At 45.9% G+C, this 17,761-nt stretch overlaps 1 protein-coding gene across 2 annotated transcripts in view; it reads left to right on the plus strand.

Moving 5' to 3' along the window:
- Positions 1-17,761, plus strand: part of prex2 (phosphatidylinositol-3,4,5-trisphosphate-dependent Rac exchange factor 2) — a 218,828-nt gene that overhangs the window by 94,258 nt on the left and 106,809 nt on the right. The window contains exons 14-22 of one of the 2 annotated variants that reach the window (XM_079488991.1): positions 336-411; positions 3,165-3,237; positions 5,239-5,381; positions 6,209-6,301; positions 7,985-8,133; positions 9,059-9,144; positions 12,190-12,326; positions 12,589-12,642; positions 17,061-17,178. In XM_079488991.1, the coding sequence (XP_079345117.1) occupies positions 336-411; positions 3,165-3,237; positions 5,239-5,381; positions 6,209-6,301; positions 7,985-8,133; positions 9,059-9,144; positions 12,190-12,326; positions 12,589-12,642; positions 17,061-17,178 (929 nt within the window). The remainder of the gene's footprint in view (positions 1-335; positions 412-3,164; positions 3,238-5,238; positions 5,382-6,208; positions 6,302-7,984; positions 8,134-9,058; positions 9,145-12,189; positions 12,327-12,588; positions 12,643-17,060; positions 17,179-17,761) is intronic. The other variant, XM_079488992.1, reaches the window with a different exon arrangement.

Raw genomic sequence — 17,761 nt, forward strand, 5'->3', positions numbered from 1 at the left:
TGCTGCTGCTGCACATGTCATGATGTGTCTGCCCACTGAACTTCAGCTGAACTGAGCCAATGGAATAGAATTGTAGCCTATACTTATTGTACAGTATGTTGAGGGGAGGGTAGTATTAGAAATGAAGAAGTAGCCAGCACACGATACATACAGGTCCTTTTTAACATGGTTTATTTAGCTCTCATGGACAAGCAACGGACGCGTTTTGACGCGATAGGCCTTCCTCAGGGTATGTCATACATACATATTGTGTGCTGGCTATACTTCTGCGGATAATATTCGTGCATCCAAGATTTCTAAAGGGTTTAACATCATGTTGTTTGTCCTCCATCCAGGGATAAGGACTACCATCTGCGGACGTACAAATCAGTGGTGATGGCCAACAAGCTGATTGACTGGCTCATAGCTCAGGTAAGCATATATATTATACCCAGCAGCATGCATCTTTTCCTTTACAATTTACAATTCAGGCATTTAGCAGACGCTCTTAATCCAGAGCGATTTACATTAGGCAAGAACAAAAAAGCATGGGAGTACATCACATATATAAAATGCATTTATCATGAAACATGCGTAAGCTAAGAACGTAACTAGAACATATCTATATAATGACACTATACACTATACATATATACTATACTATGCTATACATATGTACTATGAAGTGCTATGACTACATACAATGCAATTATTGTGCTGTCTACATGACATGCTATAAGTCTGTTTCAAATGCTATCTAAGTCTAAAAGGTCTATCTAAGGGGGTAGGGTAAGTGCTATGGGCCATGATGGAGTCTGAAAAGGTGGGTTTTCAGACTACGGCGAAAGATTGGGAGTGATGCTGCAGTTCTGATTGCAACTGGAAGTGCATTCCTCAGTTTTGGGGCCAGAAGGGAGAAGAGTTTGGGACGTGTGGAGCGTTGTCCCGGCGTTTTTAGTGAGGGTACTCCTTCTCATGTAATTTCCACATGACCCCTCCCCCGTTGGCACCCGAGCCTATTGGAAACACATTCACGGCCGCCGGTCGGTCAGTTGCCCACCTCTGGACGCACAGAAAAGATGAAAGAAGACTATAGAGGGTCAGGAGGAAGAGAGAGGGAAGCGACTGTTGTCATAACAGGCGGGTCACTTCAAATATGCAACAGAGGAAAGAGATTAAGACACACACACACACACACACACACACTCACACACACACACACACACACACACACACACACACACACACACACACACACACACACACACACACACACACACACACACACACACACACACTCACACTCACACTCACACACACTCACACTCACACACACTCTCTCACACACTCTCACACACTCCCAGACACTCACAGCAGTCCTTATCCTCTCAGAGGAGTAAAAAGGAAACGGAGAGGGAGAATTGATTAGATGGTTGAGCTTTATTGGCTTTGACAGGAGGAGCTCTGAGGTCAACGGATTGATAGTCTTGTCTGGGACGACGGCACTGAAATGACGCGTGGTGTTTGACAGCAGGATCAACGCCAGACATTATGGCCGTGTGTGTGTGTGTGTGTGTGTGTGTGTGTGTGTGTGTGTGTGTGTGTGTGTGTGTGTGTGTGTGTGTGTGTGTGTGTGTGTGTGTGTGTGTGTGTGTGTGTGTGTGTGTGTGTGTGTGTGTGTGTGTGTGTGTGTGTATATCTTATGTACGTGTGTGCCTGCATGACCTAGGTCGGCGGAGGGGCTGTCTCCCCTTCTGTGGGACTTCAAGGACCATCACACTGAGCCGTCTAGACATCTCTCTGATTGTGTGTGTGTGTGTGTGCGTGTGTGCGCGCGTGTGTGTGTGTGCGCGTAAAGGTGCGTTCCCACCGAAAATATTTGTTCGAGCGACACAATTACTTACAAAGTCAATTCAATGACGCAACGTGTCATGACGATGCACAAAGCAGCGTGAACGGGGAAAACAAATCACTCTCTTCACGCCAAGTGACTGGAACGCTACTGTGCACACACACACACACACACACACACACACACACACACACACACACACACACACACACACACACCTCTCTCACTGATCAAGCTCTGGTTTGATGTCACACACAACTCCCTCTCTCTCTCTCGCAAAGATGCAAAGCTACACAGCATATTTGTAGCTGAAGTTGAAACCAGCTCAACGTTTTTGTAGCTGTTGTGGCTTTTGCAGCAGCTACAAACGGCAGATGTATCTTTGTATCGTCATGTCGCTGCAGGCTTCCATTGAAAATGAATGGTAGACTGTATCTTTGCATCTGCCCTTGTGAACGCAGCATGTTGGGTTGGTGTGTCTGCGAGCCTGTATCATGCGCATACATTACTGTGTCATGGAACCCCTGATGCCAGCGTAAAGCGGCATTGTGGGCAGGTTTCTGTTGTCAGGTCACAGCTTGATCAGCCTGAGAGGGAGAGAGGGGGACAGAGATAGCCTAGTAGGTTCATGCACTCAATAACCCATAGAGGGCTAGAATAGAATCTACTTTATTGTCGGACAGAGAGAGGCTCCTCATTACCATCGATTGAGTCCATCCACAAACAACGCTGCCAGTCTAAGGCCCTCAGCATCATCAAGGATGCCTCCCACCCCAACAACAGACTGTTCCACCCTTCCCATTCACAGAGGAGAAAAGGCTACAGATGCCTCAAGACTTCAACCACCAGATCCAGAAACAGCTTCTTCCCCTCAGTCATTGTCCTCTTGAACTCTCTGAGTTTTTGAACCCCCCGGTTCAAAAACATGAACTCTTCACTGACTGTACATACACTGTTTATTTCTTACTGCTTTTTATTACTGGTACCTGCTGGGTGCTACTACTAACACATTATGATTACTTTTTACTGCATTGGAGTGATGCCAACAGATCAATTTCGTTGTACATGTGTGTACAACAGTGTTCAATGACAAAATAAAATCCATCCATCCATCCATCCAGAGAGCCTATATGCTCACCCCCATAACCTGGGTAATGCCGGGTAGTACCAGACCTCAACAAGCTGATTGATGTGTCGCATTGTCAACTTGTATACATGACATTTATGACCATTTTCTAAACACACAATGTGCTTTGTTCTCTCTCTCTCTCGCCCTGCCTCTCTCTCTCTCGCTCTCCCTCCCTCTCTCTCTGCTGTGTGTTTTCCGATGCAGGGGGACTGCAGGACGAGAGAGGAAGCGTTGATCTTGGGGAAGGAGCTGTGTGACAATGGCTTCATGCACCACGGTACGACCCTTCAGTTCCAACACATTGAAACCTGCTGCAACATCATGTAACTTTGTATGTTCGTCCGTCCGTCCCGCCAAAAAGCGGAAAAATAGGCCTCAATTCAGTCGGTTGTCGAGAGTTGCGCGCATTTGCGATTGTGTGCGTGTGTCGAGGGGGGTGGCCAGGGGTGGAGAAGGTGCCTGCAGGCATCAGCAGTTCACACAATTGTTCTGGTTCCTTCCATTTCCATTTATGATGCCTCTGATAGGCCACGTTGACATAAATACATAAACAGAAGTTTGAGAAGTGCTTTTTTCCTGTGTGTGTGTGTGTGTGTGTGTGTGTGTGTGTGTGTGTGTGTGTGTGTGTGTGTGTGTGTGTGTGTGTGTGTGTGTGTGTGTGTGTGTGTGTGTGTGTGTGTGTGTGTGTGTGTGTGTGTGTGTGTGTGTGTGTGTGTGTGTGTGTGTGTGTGTGTGTGTGTGCGCGCGTGTGTGTATGCGACTATGCGTGTGCATGCGCGCCATGTGTACACCAAGCATACAACAGTGGTTCCCACTGTGGTGCGTGCACCCCTTGTGGTGTGGAGCGTCTTCTAGGGGGTGCGCAACATGAAAAGGCTAATGGTGGTGCTATGGTTTTATTTTAAATATATTAACATATTATGCCAATATATGGCAAGTATATGCAGAATATAGCCTATCCTGCATATATAAGCCATATTCACGTTCATATATGTGGATAAATAGGAAATATATGTCTCTATATAGCTTATGCAATTTATATTTCCATGTGGGGGGGTGCCTCAGCTAGGTCGGGAGGTAACAGGGGGTGCATGGCCAAAAAGGTTTGGGAACCGCTGGCATACAACATGAGTTAACGTCATAGTTGTACTGTATGTATGGAACTCACTGGTCAAGTGGTGTGTGTGTGTGTGTGTGTGGTTTTGCTGTAGCTGTGAGAACTTGGCAGCTGCCACGTGGGATATTTGTCAGTCCAAGTGCAAATGGTCAGTAGCCATGGTTACTGTGTGTGTTTATAAGAGTCAGACCTGTTTTTAAAGTCCACGTTGCCACCATGCCAAGGTCCACATCATACATACACTGAGTCACTGCTCGTACCTCCATGATGTAACGGCTCAGTGCTGCCCACAGTTGAGCCAGTAAATCTACGTATGGAACAGAACAGCAGTCATTTCCCTTCAATTCCACAGCCCGCGGGGGCATTTTGCCATTCGTGCCAGTGAGTTATTTGGCCTGATGATGTGGTTATTAAAACTATTGGCGCTATATCTGATCTTGAGAACTCTTGTTTTCCTCCTCGGGGGGTGTTTTTTTGGGGTTGTTTTATTTCAAACGCGAGGACTCTTGGTTAAAGTTCCTTTGTTGCTGTTGATACTGTACCAGCGTCCAGGGCCATTTGAAGTTATTTAAACACAATGACATTCTTAATTCATTTTTTTATTTATGTTCTCCACCAATCAACACCGGCATTCTTACTTGCTGTATCAATAACAAACAAAATATGATGTGATATTCTAAATAGGAAGTATGCAAAGCATTTAATTTCAACTATTTAATTGCCCACCATGACGAGCATAATTTAGGTTAGTGAACAAAGCAGAACAAGCTTAATTTCGTGCTAACTTGAATTTGAGGCTAAGGGATTTTGTTGTTTTTGCCTGCTGTGTACTTATTCCAAACATTTACTTTTTTAAGATTATTATTTTTTGCCTTTTTTCTTTGTATTGATAGAGGGATAGATGAAAGTAGGCTGACAGGAAATGGGGAGAGAGATGGGGGGGGGGGGGGGGGGGGGTGACACGCAGTAAAGGCCGTCGGGATCGGGAGTCGAACCCGCGGCACACTGCCAGACTGGATTACCAGCCAAGGTGCCTGGACAGCTACACCAGCTGCCAAGGCCAAACATTTACTTTTTGTTTATCTGATTGTTCTTGTGATTGTTCAGCTGATAATTAATGAATGAATACGTTTTCTAATTTCTTTGTGTTATACCCTCCAGTCTTGGAGAAGAGCGAGTTCAAGGATGAGCCCTTGTTGTTTCGGTTCTTCGCCGATGAGGAGATGGAGGGCTCCAACACCAAACATAAGCCCATGAAACACGACTTGAAAATAGCTGAGAACGTCATTGCCAAATCCCTCCTGGTGAGTTGATGTTTTTCCCTTTTTGTCACCCTGGTTTTTATCCTTATCCTTTTTATCCTTATTCTTATCCATGGTTATACGCCATGTATGTATTGCCACAAGTGGTTGTTCAGCTGTTGGACAGCAAACCTGTTTCCTTTACCTGTTGGACAGGTAAAGGAAACGCTATTGAGCTGTCAAGCACTATAAACGCCCTCCTGGGATCCTTACCCTAACCTTAACCTCACCAAACCTATGCCTAAATAGAACTGTCCTGACAGAGCCTAACTTCAACTCAAATGAATGAAACCACATAGAAACCCCATGCCTGAACGTAACTAACATAGCCTAACTGTAATTCAAATTAATGCAACCATATAGAAAACCCATGCCTAAACTATTGTAAACTAATATAACAGCAACTAACTAAATATAACAAAAACATTAGGAAACCATATACCAAACCCATGTCTAAAGTACTCTCACCCACAGCTGTGAGAAGTGGGAAAAACCCTAACACTGCACAAGTAATTCGTTTTTACCTCAGTAAGCACACTTTTTAGAGGTCTGGGGAAAGAACATCTTGGTCATCTGTCTGTACCAGTATGACTGTGTACAGCCGTGTGTGTGTGTGTGTGCGTGTGCGTGTGCGTGTGCGTGTGCGTGTGTGTGTGTGTGTGTGTGTGTGTGTGTGTGTGTGTGTGTGCGTGTGCGTGCGTGTGCGTGCGTGCGTGCGTGCGTGCGTGCGTGCGTGCGTGCGTGTGTACGGAGAATTCCATGGTATGCATACAGTGTGTATTGTCCTACTGGTTTGGGTGGTCTCTGATAGGAGTCCTGTCTTATTCCAGATAAGACCCAGTGACGGAGGCTACGGCTTTACTCTGGAGGAGAGGAACCGAGTCCCTATTATCAAGTCTGTAGAGAAGGGCTCTCCAGCTGAGGTAAGAGCACGCATGCACGCGCGCGCACGCACGCACGCACGCACGCACAAATAAACCTTTTAATTTATATGACCCCCAGTTTGTTGCATAAGGCCATGGACCCCCATAATTCAGGGAGAAACGGAACCAAATGGCCCCGTTTGGTTCCATTTGTACACTTTGAGAGTTACGGACCTGTATGGGTATAATTTACTATTCTGTCCACATCGAGTCGCAACTCAGTCAGCTCTGGCGAACTTCGCAACGTTCGACACGGCAACTCACGCGCTGTAGCGTGCTCGGTGGTGTCTCTCGTGGCAGTTCGCTAGAGACGTGCCCCTCCATCGTGGTCTAAAACTATACTAGATACCCTCACAAAAAACATGCAGTAAACCTGGTCTCTAAACTGCCTCCCCTTGGCCATCCGGGGCGCCTGATGGTGGGGAAAGGAACTGGTTGGAATAACGTGTTCCTTCCACGCGCTACGTCCAACCAGGGAAACTCCCCCCTGTCAGGTGTAAAGGAGCAACTTGGACACTCAGGCATGAAGGAAGCATGAGTTCAAGTCCGTTGCTCTCCCCATGTCCCCCATATATGGGGACTAGGCTGGCGGAGGTTGTGTAGAGCCCAGGATCACATTAGATAATTGACACAGGGGTGAAAAATGGGTTACAAAATCGTGGGATAAAAAGTATTTAAAAAAATAAAAAAAACTATACTTTATCGGCCAAAAAAACGAGTCCGCGGTTGTTGGAAAAAATAGTGGCAGCAGCAGGATTCGGACCCGGGAAGTGTGGATCCGTAGTCTAATGATTAGACCATTATGCTATTGAGTTGGCTGGCTGAATTGGTTTGGAGCCTGTATTACATAATGCTCCGCCCCGCGGGCACCTAATACCTCTTACTAGTAGAGGCAGGCGGGGCGTTACCAAGGATAGACACAGACGTAGTTTAGAATTAAATAAATTCCATTTGATTCGTAACCATCCATAATTTAACTTGGGACCCCCTGGAACCCCCTCAAAGACCTGTGTGCGTGTGTGTGCGCGCCTCTGTGTGCATGTGCGCGTGCGTGTGTCTGTGTGCACGCGCACGTGTGTGTGTCTGTGTTTGTGCGAGCGTGTGTGCGTGCGGTGCGTGTGTGTGTGTGTGTGTGAAGATGAGGTGTGGTGTGGTCTGGTTGGTCTCAGGGCTCAACTCGCTTTGCTGTTCTGGACACTGATGGAAACATTACGAGAGTTGTCGTGTGGGGCTGAAATAGAACACATTAAAGGCTGCTCTGCATTCTTGAGGTCTGCTTTTGTGTTTAAGCGTCTTTGATCAGCTAGATCAAAATGCAGTGGTGGGCTTTCAGGGGGGAACTGTGATCAATCTCAGAGTGCAACCGATAATTCCCTCCAGTCCCCAAACTCCTGCTGTAGCGTGCATGTGGAAGGCTTGGCTAGCACGCAGATTCAGTGTCTGTGTGTGTATGTGTGCATGCAAGGTCCTGAGTGTCTGCATTTAAGAGAGAGCACATAAATAGTGTCTCTTAATATAATATGCAATATGACACATATTGCTATATAAATTACTGTGTACAAATATTTAATATGTACAGCTCACAAAGACGGAGCTAAAGACAGTACATCATGTTGATAATAATGCTTTACATTTCTGTTATTATCTATTATTCGTCTCTATTCCGTGGCGTCCCGTCTCCAGATGGCTGGTCTGGAAGCAGGGAAGAAGCTGTTTGGAATAAACGGAGACCTGGTGTTTCTCAGACCCTTCTCTGAAGTGGAGATCCTCCTCAGGCAGTGTTTCAACAGCAGAGGACCTCTGAGGGTGCTGGTCAGCACCAAGCCGAGAGAGTAAGACACAGTAGAGTGTGGATGAGTGAGGGTGCTGGTCAGCACCAAGCCAAGAGAGTAAGACACAGTAGAGTGTGTGAGTGTGGATGAGTGTAGATGCTGGTCAGCACCAAGCCAAGAGAGTAAGACACAGTAGAGTGTGTGAGTGTGGATGAGTGAGGGTGCTGGTCAGCACCAAGCCAAGAGAGTAAGACACAGTAGAGTGTGTGAGTGTGGATGAGTGTGGATGCTAGTCAGCAGCACCAAGCCAAGAGAGTAAGGCACAGTATAGTCATGTGTGAGTGTGGATGAGTGTGGATGCTGGTCAGCACCAAGCCAAGAGAGTAAGACACAGTAGAGTGTGTGAGTGTGTAGGGATGGAGCTCGATAACTCGATGGAGCTCGATAATAAGAAGCTTATTGAGTACCCGTTATCAATAAGCTTTGGGCTTATCAAGCTTGTTATTGAGCATAGCGGCATAGTGGCCCGGTCATGTTTAAACAATCAAGACAAGAGGCGATCAAGAAATAAATGCCAACCAGCGCTGTCCGGGTAAACACAATTAGGCTTTTAAAGTGGCGGTACATATATTAACCAGTGAACAGTTTCTTTAATATTATTTTTTTGGTAAAAAGGTCAATTGCCTTCTGTCTGTTGGAAAAGTACTGTATTTGAATGCCCTAGTAAAAGATATACTGGTTCTGTTCAGAATTTCTCTTGTCTTTCCACAAAATAATATAAAATGCTCGATAGTGGGCTCGATAAGAACCCGGCTCGATAAGCCTCATCGATAAGGTGATCGTTATCAATAAAACATTAACGAGCTCCACCCCTAGTTATGTGTGACTGTTACACTCTCAAGAGTTGCAGGAACCTTTTTGGGTGAGTTTGAATCGCATATGCTCCATGTCTCCATGTGTCTTTTTTGTCCTTCCACATCTGCAGAACAGTGAAGATCCCAGACTCTGCCGATGGACTGGGCTTCCAGATCCGTGGGTTTGGGCCGTCTGTGGTCCATGCTGTGGGCAGAGGTGAGACAGAGAGCAACACTCATTATCAGACGAGTTATCTGTCCTTCTCACTAGGAAAAGGAACTCAATTCACAATGCATCTCTGTTATTGTGGTCCTGCAGATGGCAAGCAGCTGGCATGCTGGTCTCCACGTGCGCGCACGCGCATGCATGTTTGTGTGTGTGTCTGTGTGTGTGTGTGTGTGTGAGTGTGACTTGGCCACAACTGGCCAAATTATCTTCCTCATACTCTCCATGTGTTACTTGGTGAAAGGTGCTGGCAAAACCCAGGGCGTTATTGATTATCAATGCCTTAGCACATGGTAATGGCTTAATTCCATTTAACCACATGCATATATTTTTTCCCTCTGTTTGGGAAGTCTTTTGGCAGATGTTTGTTTTTGTGTCGTTTCCACCCCCTTTTTTTACTGTTTCTAATTGATCAGAGGGCCCTTCCTCCACATTGCTGCACTTCCCCCCCCCCCACACACAGCGTGTTTATCACAGGAGTAAGTATGCTGCTGGCAGAGATGGGACAATCGTAAAGAAAAACCCATCTGGCCATTTTTCTGGGAAGTTGATTGTTTTGTACAGTGCACATAAAAAAACCCCGAGTGTCGAATGTTGTGATTGTAGCGATAATGAGACACCAGGGGGACAGTCACTGTTGTGACTCGGGCCAACAGGAGGGATGTGATGCTAATTAGGATGGAAGGTTAGTTAGCTTTAGTTGATCACTTCTCTAAACAAATTGTTACAAAGTGTTTTACACATGGAAAACATTAGAAATGATTCAAAATCACAATTATGTAGAAGAGCTAGTCAATTAGTTACACAATGTTGCAGATCACTTTTAATGTAGCAACTAGCTACTGTAATGTTAACCTGACTCCGCCAGATTGCATCCTCCAACCTCCATCTGGTCTCTCTCAAGCAGAGACGATGAACCCGAACCAGCGGGGCAAAGATCTGCTACCGCCATAATCATTTTGAGTTGTAGTCCTGTTAGGTTGTGTTTACATGTGCACTGTGGCACAGCTTCAATACACTAGCCTGGCTAATAAGCCAGACTCAAATCACACTGTCGTGTGGTATTTGAGTCTGGAGATGCTGTGTATGGATCTTGTTTCCCGGGGGGCGGGTTCAAACATTTTCTCTTTGACGCAATTGGTTAGAGCTACTGTCAGTCAAAGGTCTCAAGCATTGAACGGCACTGTACCAAAGCCCGCCCATATTGCATACCGTGTCCCGATTGGCCACACCAGTTCTCTGGTGTAGGAAATGGGCGTACAATTGAGCCTCTCCAGACCGTAATCCGCCGGCAGGCAATTCTTTTTTGCCAACGACTGATTCGGTCTGGCTTATTAGCCAGGCTATCAATACACAGCAAGAGCCTGCCACTGATTTGTTCGAAATCCAGCCTGAGAGAGACCAGATGGAGGTAGGAGTGAACTGCTGCCACCATCTGGCGGAGTCAAGTTACTGTAATGTAGGCCTGGGCCGTGGCTCAGCGGTCCAGGCACCTTGGCTGGTAATCCAGTCTGGCAGTGTGCCGCGGGTTCGACGGCCTTTACTGCATGTCACCCCCCCCCATCTCTCTCCCCATTTCCTGTCAGCTTACTGTCTGTCTGTCCCATAAAAAATATAAAATAAAAAGGCGAAAGACACAAAAAAAAAGGTTACTGTAATGTTGCTTCAAGGGGGATCCAGGGCTTAAAGTTCTCAGTCCTGGGGACTGATTTCAGTCCTGAGGATCTCATAGGGGTCATTTAATGAGATCAGTGCAGATTTGCAAAAAAACATTTTCAGTCTTGGGATTGTTTTTGGCTTTAAGCCCTGGGGATCTGCAGACTCAGCATCTCACTCCCGCTGCACGCGAAGGAAGATTCAATTCTGCAGGCAGAAGCATATAGATGTACGATACATGTGTAGCGTGCATGGTGTGTTTTTGAGAAGCTATGCAAATAACATTATGTGGAGGGGAATGGGAGGTGGCGGGTGGAGTATTTAGTCTGCTTGTTACACACTTCCTCCTGATAGCGGTAAACTTTGGAAGTCCTGTCCCTGCAGTCTGAATCTCATCCCTGAGAGGAGAGAGAGGCCCTTGACTACCCCAGATAAACAAAACCTCACTACCCCCCCCACACACCCCCCAGTCACTTTCTCTCTCCTTCTCAATCTCTCTCTATCTGTTTCTCTCTCGATCTCTCCCTCGCACCCATTTCCACAGCTTTCAAAGCAGGAAGCAGAGTTGTAAATGTGCAAAATAAACAAGTGTTCCTCAGCATGGAACTGTTTACTGAAAATGATGAATATGTTGTATTTTTACTTTTCTGTTTTGAGTTTAGGATGCAATATTTATTTACATTTTCTACCAGTTCACTCTGCATTAAATACTACCATTGGCGCTACACGTCCCCATATCTCTCTCTCTTTCTCTCTCTCTCTCTCTCTCTCTCTCTCTCTCTCTCTCTCTCTCTACTTTGTGGAATGCCCTGCCCTTTGAGCTAAAGAATGCAGAGTCTGTCGACGGTTTTAAAAACGTATTTATTTCGTCAGCACTTTATTTTATGATGTATTTTTACTTGAATTATTTGCATTTCAATGTTTTACCTTCTATTGTCTTTTTTGTTTTTTCTGTTGTTTGTTTCATGCCCTAACATACATTAACATGATTGTTTTACCTTGTTGTACAGCACTTTGTAACATTGTTTCGAAAGGTGCTCTATAAATAAATGTTACTTACTTACTCTCTCTCTCTCTCTCTCTCTCTCTCTCTCTCTCTCTCTCTCTCTCTCTCTCTCTCTCCCCATCCCTCTCTCTCTCTCTCTCTCTCTCTCTCTCTCTCTCTCTCTCTCTCTCTCTCTCCCCCCCATCCCTCTCTCTCTCTCTCTCTCTCCCCGTCCCTCTCCCTCTCTCTCTCTCTCTCTCTCTCTCTCTCTCTCTCTCTCTCTCTCTCTCTCTCTCTCTCCCCGTCCCTCTCTCTGTCTCTCTCTCTCTCTCTCTCTCTCTCTCTCTCTCCCTCCCTCTCCCCTCTCCCTCTCCCCCCCCCCCTCTCTCTCTCAGCGACGGTAGCGGCCACAGCGGGCCTCCATCCGGGCCAGTGCATCATCAAGGTGAACGGCATCAACGTGAGCAAGGAGAGCCACGCCAGTGTCATCGCACACGTCACGGCGTGCAGGAAATACCGCCGGCCCACGCAGGTACAGTACAACGTCACGCCAGTGTCATCGCACACGTCACGGCGTGCAGGAAATACCGCCGCCCCACGCAGGTACAGTACAACAGGAAGTGGAAGGAAGTACAGTAAAACAGAAAATTCAACGAGGCAGCTGAGTGGCTCAGGATGTAGCTTGATTCCCAAGCTGGCTTAGTATTGAAATAGGCCTATCTCACAGCATTTCCCCGCCCCCTTTCTACGCCCCCTTTTGGAGCTAATGGTGTTATTTTTTCTGCGGTCCATAGGCTTCCATGTTAGAAGAGGTATTTTCACAAGCCACAAACTACTGTTTTGTAAAGGTAATGTTTATTCTACTTATTTGAGTTGTTATACCATTGTGTTTTCTTCATATTATTATCGGTCTTTGACATTTTAACATTAGGAAATGTACTTAGATTCTCCAGAGAAAAAAAGTGTAAATGCTAATGGTTAAATGACACCACTAGCTCCGGAAGGGGGCGTGGAAAGGGGGCTGTGAGATAGGCCTATTGAGCAACAACACGCTTATGTCTGGGTTTACCCCCAGCTGCCTTCCATGGTTGGCTTCATCTGTGTAAGAGGCCGCCGTTGTAAGGATTGGCTAATGTTAGCAGTAGCTCACGATGTACCTTTACCTTAGTTTGGCCAGAAACGTTAACATGTCGGGAGCGATGCGATACAAAATCACAAATCACATCCGAAGCTCGAATCGATGCTCAAAACCACGGACAGTGCTCGTAGTTTTAGAGATAATGACCACAAAAGATCCTACTTTGAATGGAGCTTATGGGGGCCGTGCGCAAAACTCCTGGTGCTGGGGGTGACGAAGGCGTTGCCTAGCAACCGGGCCAATGTTAAAAGTTGATTTTTGCCGAAACCGTTTGATATTTGGTGTAAAGCTTTAGGTACGAACATGTTTGTACTTAGCAGTCAACAGGTCTAGAGGGTTCGTACTTAGCAAAGAATTAACACCCCCAACGCCCAGGAGTCAGGACGAAAGACTTTTGTCCAAAAGACGAAGTTTATTGATATGAGAACGGATCGCATGGCTCCACAGCCTGGGACTGCCTGTTGGGCAATCCTCGGTGTTGCGTAAGAGTGAGACGTCATCGAAAAACTCCCTCCCCTGTTTAGCCGATGAAAACGAAAATCTTAAAACATTAATAACTCGCGATCTAAATCATCCCGTCTAATTATGAAAAAAATATCCTGTGTTTGACGGCCATCCGCGTCCAGTCGCTAGTCGCGATAGATTTATTCTTACCTCCCGTTGTTGTCGATCGACTCTAGAGTGGTGTGGCTATTGTTAGCTGCTACACACACATTCACAACAACATCCGGTCTGTCCGGAAAAGGGGTCTGTGTTTATAAATCGAATGGGCGCTATAATGTAATGGATTAAATAACCCCGGGCAATTAAAGTGTTAATATAGGATAGAAACAGATACTGAATTGGAAGTTTTTTGCAGTGAGAAGTGACAAAAGACAAAAGAAAGGGAGAGATGAAAACATGTTGTGAGTGTGAGAAGAAATGCAACCCTTTGCTCCATCTCTCGCATGTACTCTCACCCTTTCTCTGCTTCTCTGGGTCATTACGCAGTAATAATAATAGTCTTGGCTCCTCCGCCACTGACCCCTGGCTCACAGTGGTGGGAAGACTGGCAGGGCGGCTGGGGAGAGAGAGAGCCTGGGGTCTGCTGGGGCTCTGGCTGGAGGTAGGGCGGTGGGGGGACTGGGTGATGGGAGACAGGCTGGAGCTGCTGACACCGAAGGGGAGAGAGAGAGCAGGGATGGAGGGGGGATGGGTGTAAAGACGTAGGAGTGTGGTGTAGGAGGAGAGAGAGTTCTCAAACATTTTCATGTCGGCCCGGGACCCCCCCCCCCCCCCCCCCCACCCATTTACTGTAGGCCTGACGTCGAAATAAAAAAAACGTTCGCTCTGAAAGAATATATATTCAAAGATTTGTGCCGCATTTTTTACAATTTAAAAAAAATAGCAGACCTACAAGCTCGTAGCGCGCCACTCGGTGGCGCGCTATGTGCTTGTAGATCTGCTATTTTTCTAATAGCTAAAGTATAACATAATGCTTAGTTAAAACACCAAAAGGGGTTCCAGTACCGCGCAAAATGGGCTAAATGGACTCGTATTTGGCCGCGAATGATTTTGAAATGAGCAGATCTACAAGCTTGCTGAGCTTGTTAGATCATGTATTTTAAAATATCGGAGGATAAAATATAGGTTAAATAAGTGCGTGTCCAGGACACACACACACACACACACACACACACACACACACACACACACACGCACACACACCCACCCCCGGGGGGGGGGGTCTGGCGATAAGTGAACGGGTGGGAAAGAGGTTTTACGCACAGGAAGTGGAGGAGGAGGACAGCTGTAGTTCAAGAGGCCACCTGTTGAAGGAGAGGAGGTGTGAGAACTGAGGTGTGTGTGTGTGTGTGTGTGTGTGTGTGTGTGTGTGTGTGTGTGTGTGTGTGTGTGTGTGTGTGTGTGTGTGTGCGTGTGCGTGTGCGTGTGTCCTGGACACACGCACTTATTTAGGCTGGAGGCTTAATGAAGCACTATACGGTTCCAACATGATTGGAGATCTGGTTTACGTCAAGTAGGGCATAGAGGGAAACGCCCTGTGTGTGTGTGTGTGTGTGTGTGTGTGTGTGTGTGGTCCACGTGCGTGTGTGCGCGCGGTGCACGCGTGTGTTGGTTTTACCCCAGCAGACCACAGCTCAGTAGGAAAACACAGCATGCAGCCCTACAGGAAAAAATCCCCACTGTGGACTTGGGTGTGGGGAACAGTGAAAACACACACACACACACACACACACACACACACACACACACACACGTGCACACCTAAAATTACTACACACTCACAATGAACTTTTATGGCACGGGAGAGTGAGCTGAAGAGATTGGCACGGGTTGCGTTTGCGGTCTGTGCCGTTTCCATGTGTTTGCGAAAGCTTCTCACCGTGTGCTGCTCTGCCAGCCCAACTTGTGTGACACAATGCAACGTGTTGGTGGTGTGAGCCGGCCTAGACATGCGTCATCAAACACAGCGGTGGACAGTAACTAGGTATATTCACTTGTGTACTTTACTTAACCCTGCAGCTTTTGCCGATAATGGCGCAAGCCTATACCCCAGAAATCAGAAAATACACTAAAACATGAGTGCCGTCATCACAAATGTGATGATGTCTGCACAATTGGGCAAGTGGGCATGGCCGTTTTTAGCCCAATGAGTGTTTTTTTTGCAAATCTAATGCTTGGAATGGATTCAGCATCATGAAAACCCCTATAGTTTGACACATCACATTCTACATAAAGCATGATGAAATTTTGAATATTTTGCCTTATAGGTTGTTAATGGTATGGTCACAGATTATGCCGATTACGGAAATTGCTCAACATATGCAAGTTAGCATCCGGCATTCTACATGCTGGGGACCCATGCTAAACATTTATAACATAAAACGTTGGTGTACTCAACATACAGTCCGGGTTCACAATGGGGCTCTATGGGCGGGCTACTAGACTATATTCATATTGCATTCCTATTTTTGGAGACTTCCACTCCACTACATTCCAAAGACAAATATACTCTTGACTCCACTACATTTCTAGGAACTTTTGTAGTATTCTTTATAGTAGTAGCCTTGCCGAGCCATGAGGCCCACAGGGCAGGAGCCTATCTCCTGTTTCTGTAGCGTGAGGCAGCTTGATGTACAAGTACACCCCCTGGATATGACGCTAGTATGTCGCAAGTATTCTTTATTCTTATGTATAAAGTACTTACTGTAGTAGTTGAGTATAATATTAGACCAGGAGTATCTATACCTGGACTCAATTACTTTATTATTAATTAGGATTTGAGGTATACTTTGTCAACCACTGATAAAACCCAGACCTCAGCTTGAGTTCCAACAGACAGGAACCATATTGGAATAGATAGCTTTCTTTCCTTTTTGGCTATCTTTCCAATGATGCAGCACATGTACCCCAATCCCCATGAATGAAATCGCAAGAGCGATATCGAAAATATGGCTTAGCCGCCCTAATGCACAGTGTGACAGCCCCGTTTAGCTGATTTACAGCTGGGTCCATTTTGCGTGCTTGTCTGCCGGAGTTTGGGTCAATTTTTACTTTTTACTTCAGAATAGAAGAAAATGTTCCAGAGTTTAAATAGAAACCTGCACTTCATTTTGCCATTGATGCCATAAACCACATGCATCCTCAATTTTCATTTCTCTTCCACGTTAACCCCTTGGTGTCCGAATTTTGGGCATTCAATTTGTATTCAATCTTTGAAGTCTTCTGAAATAATATATATTCAAAGATTTGTGCCGCATTTTCACGATTTTTCAAAAATAGCAGACCTACAAGCTCGTAGCGCGCCACTCGGTGGCGCGCTATGAGCTTGTAGATCTGCTATTTTTCAATAGCTAAACTATAACATGATGTTTAAAACACCAAAAGGGGTTCCCGTCCAGAATGGATTAAAAAAATAGCAAAAATAGCAGATCTACAAGCTCAAAATTCAGTGTGATGTGACATGTTGAGAGCTTGTAGATTAGCTGTTTTTGCATGACATTACATTGTACGACCGAGTATAAAACAGGCCAAAAGATGTGGTTATAACGATGCCTGGACTGGATAGATGGACTAACATAGAACTCATGCTCTGGTCTGCCGTGTTCTTCTTGTGTCCCACTGCAGCAAGACAGCATTAAATGGGTGTATAACAACAGTGAGAGTGCCCAGGAGGACCACCAGAAGACCAACCAGAGAGCCTCACCCGAGGAGAACGGAGACGGCTTCGAGTGTAAAGTAGAAGGTAACAACAACACAACAAGACATTCACACGTGTGTGTGTGTGTGTGTGTGTGTGTGTGTGTGTGTGCATGAGACGGCTTCGAGTGTAAAGTAGAAGGTAACAACTAGGGCTGTGAATCTTTGGGTGTCCCACGATTCGATTCGATTCCGATTCTTGGGGTCACGATTCGATGCATTTTTTTCCTAGATTCAAAACGATTTTCTATTCAAAATTATTGAACTGAACTGATTGAACTGAACTGAACTGAAGTGACTACAGTAACTTGAAAATGACTGAAGACATGTTTACTGTGATTAGGGTAAGCTTACATTTCATATCACAGACACCATGTAGTGAAAACTCCTGTAACTGTAACAAAAAAATAAAAAAAATAATTATGAATCGATTTTAAATCGTTCATAACGGAATCACGATTCTAATTCGAATCGATTTTTTTTGACACCCCTAGTAACAACACAACAAGACATTCACACACACAGAGTGAGAATGCACTCAGGATGTTGCTGTGTATGCGTGCGTGCATGCGTGTGTGTGTGTGTGTGTGTGTGTGTGTGTGCGCGCCCACTGAAACGCACATCAGCCA

Source organism: Electrona antarctica (assembly GCF_951216825.1).
Source record: "Electrona antarctica genome assembly, chromosome: 20".
In the NCBI taxonomy this organism is placed as follows: Eukaryota; Metazoa; Chordata; class Actinopteri; order Myctophiformes; family Myctophidae; genus Electrona; species Electrona antarctica.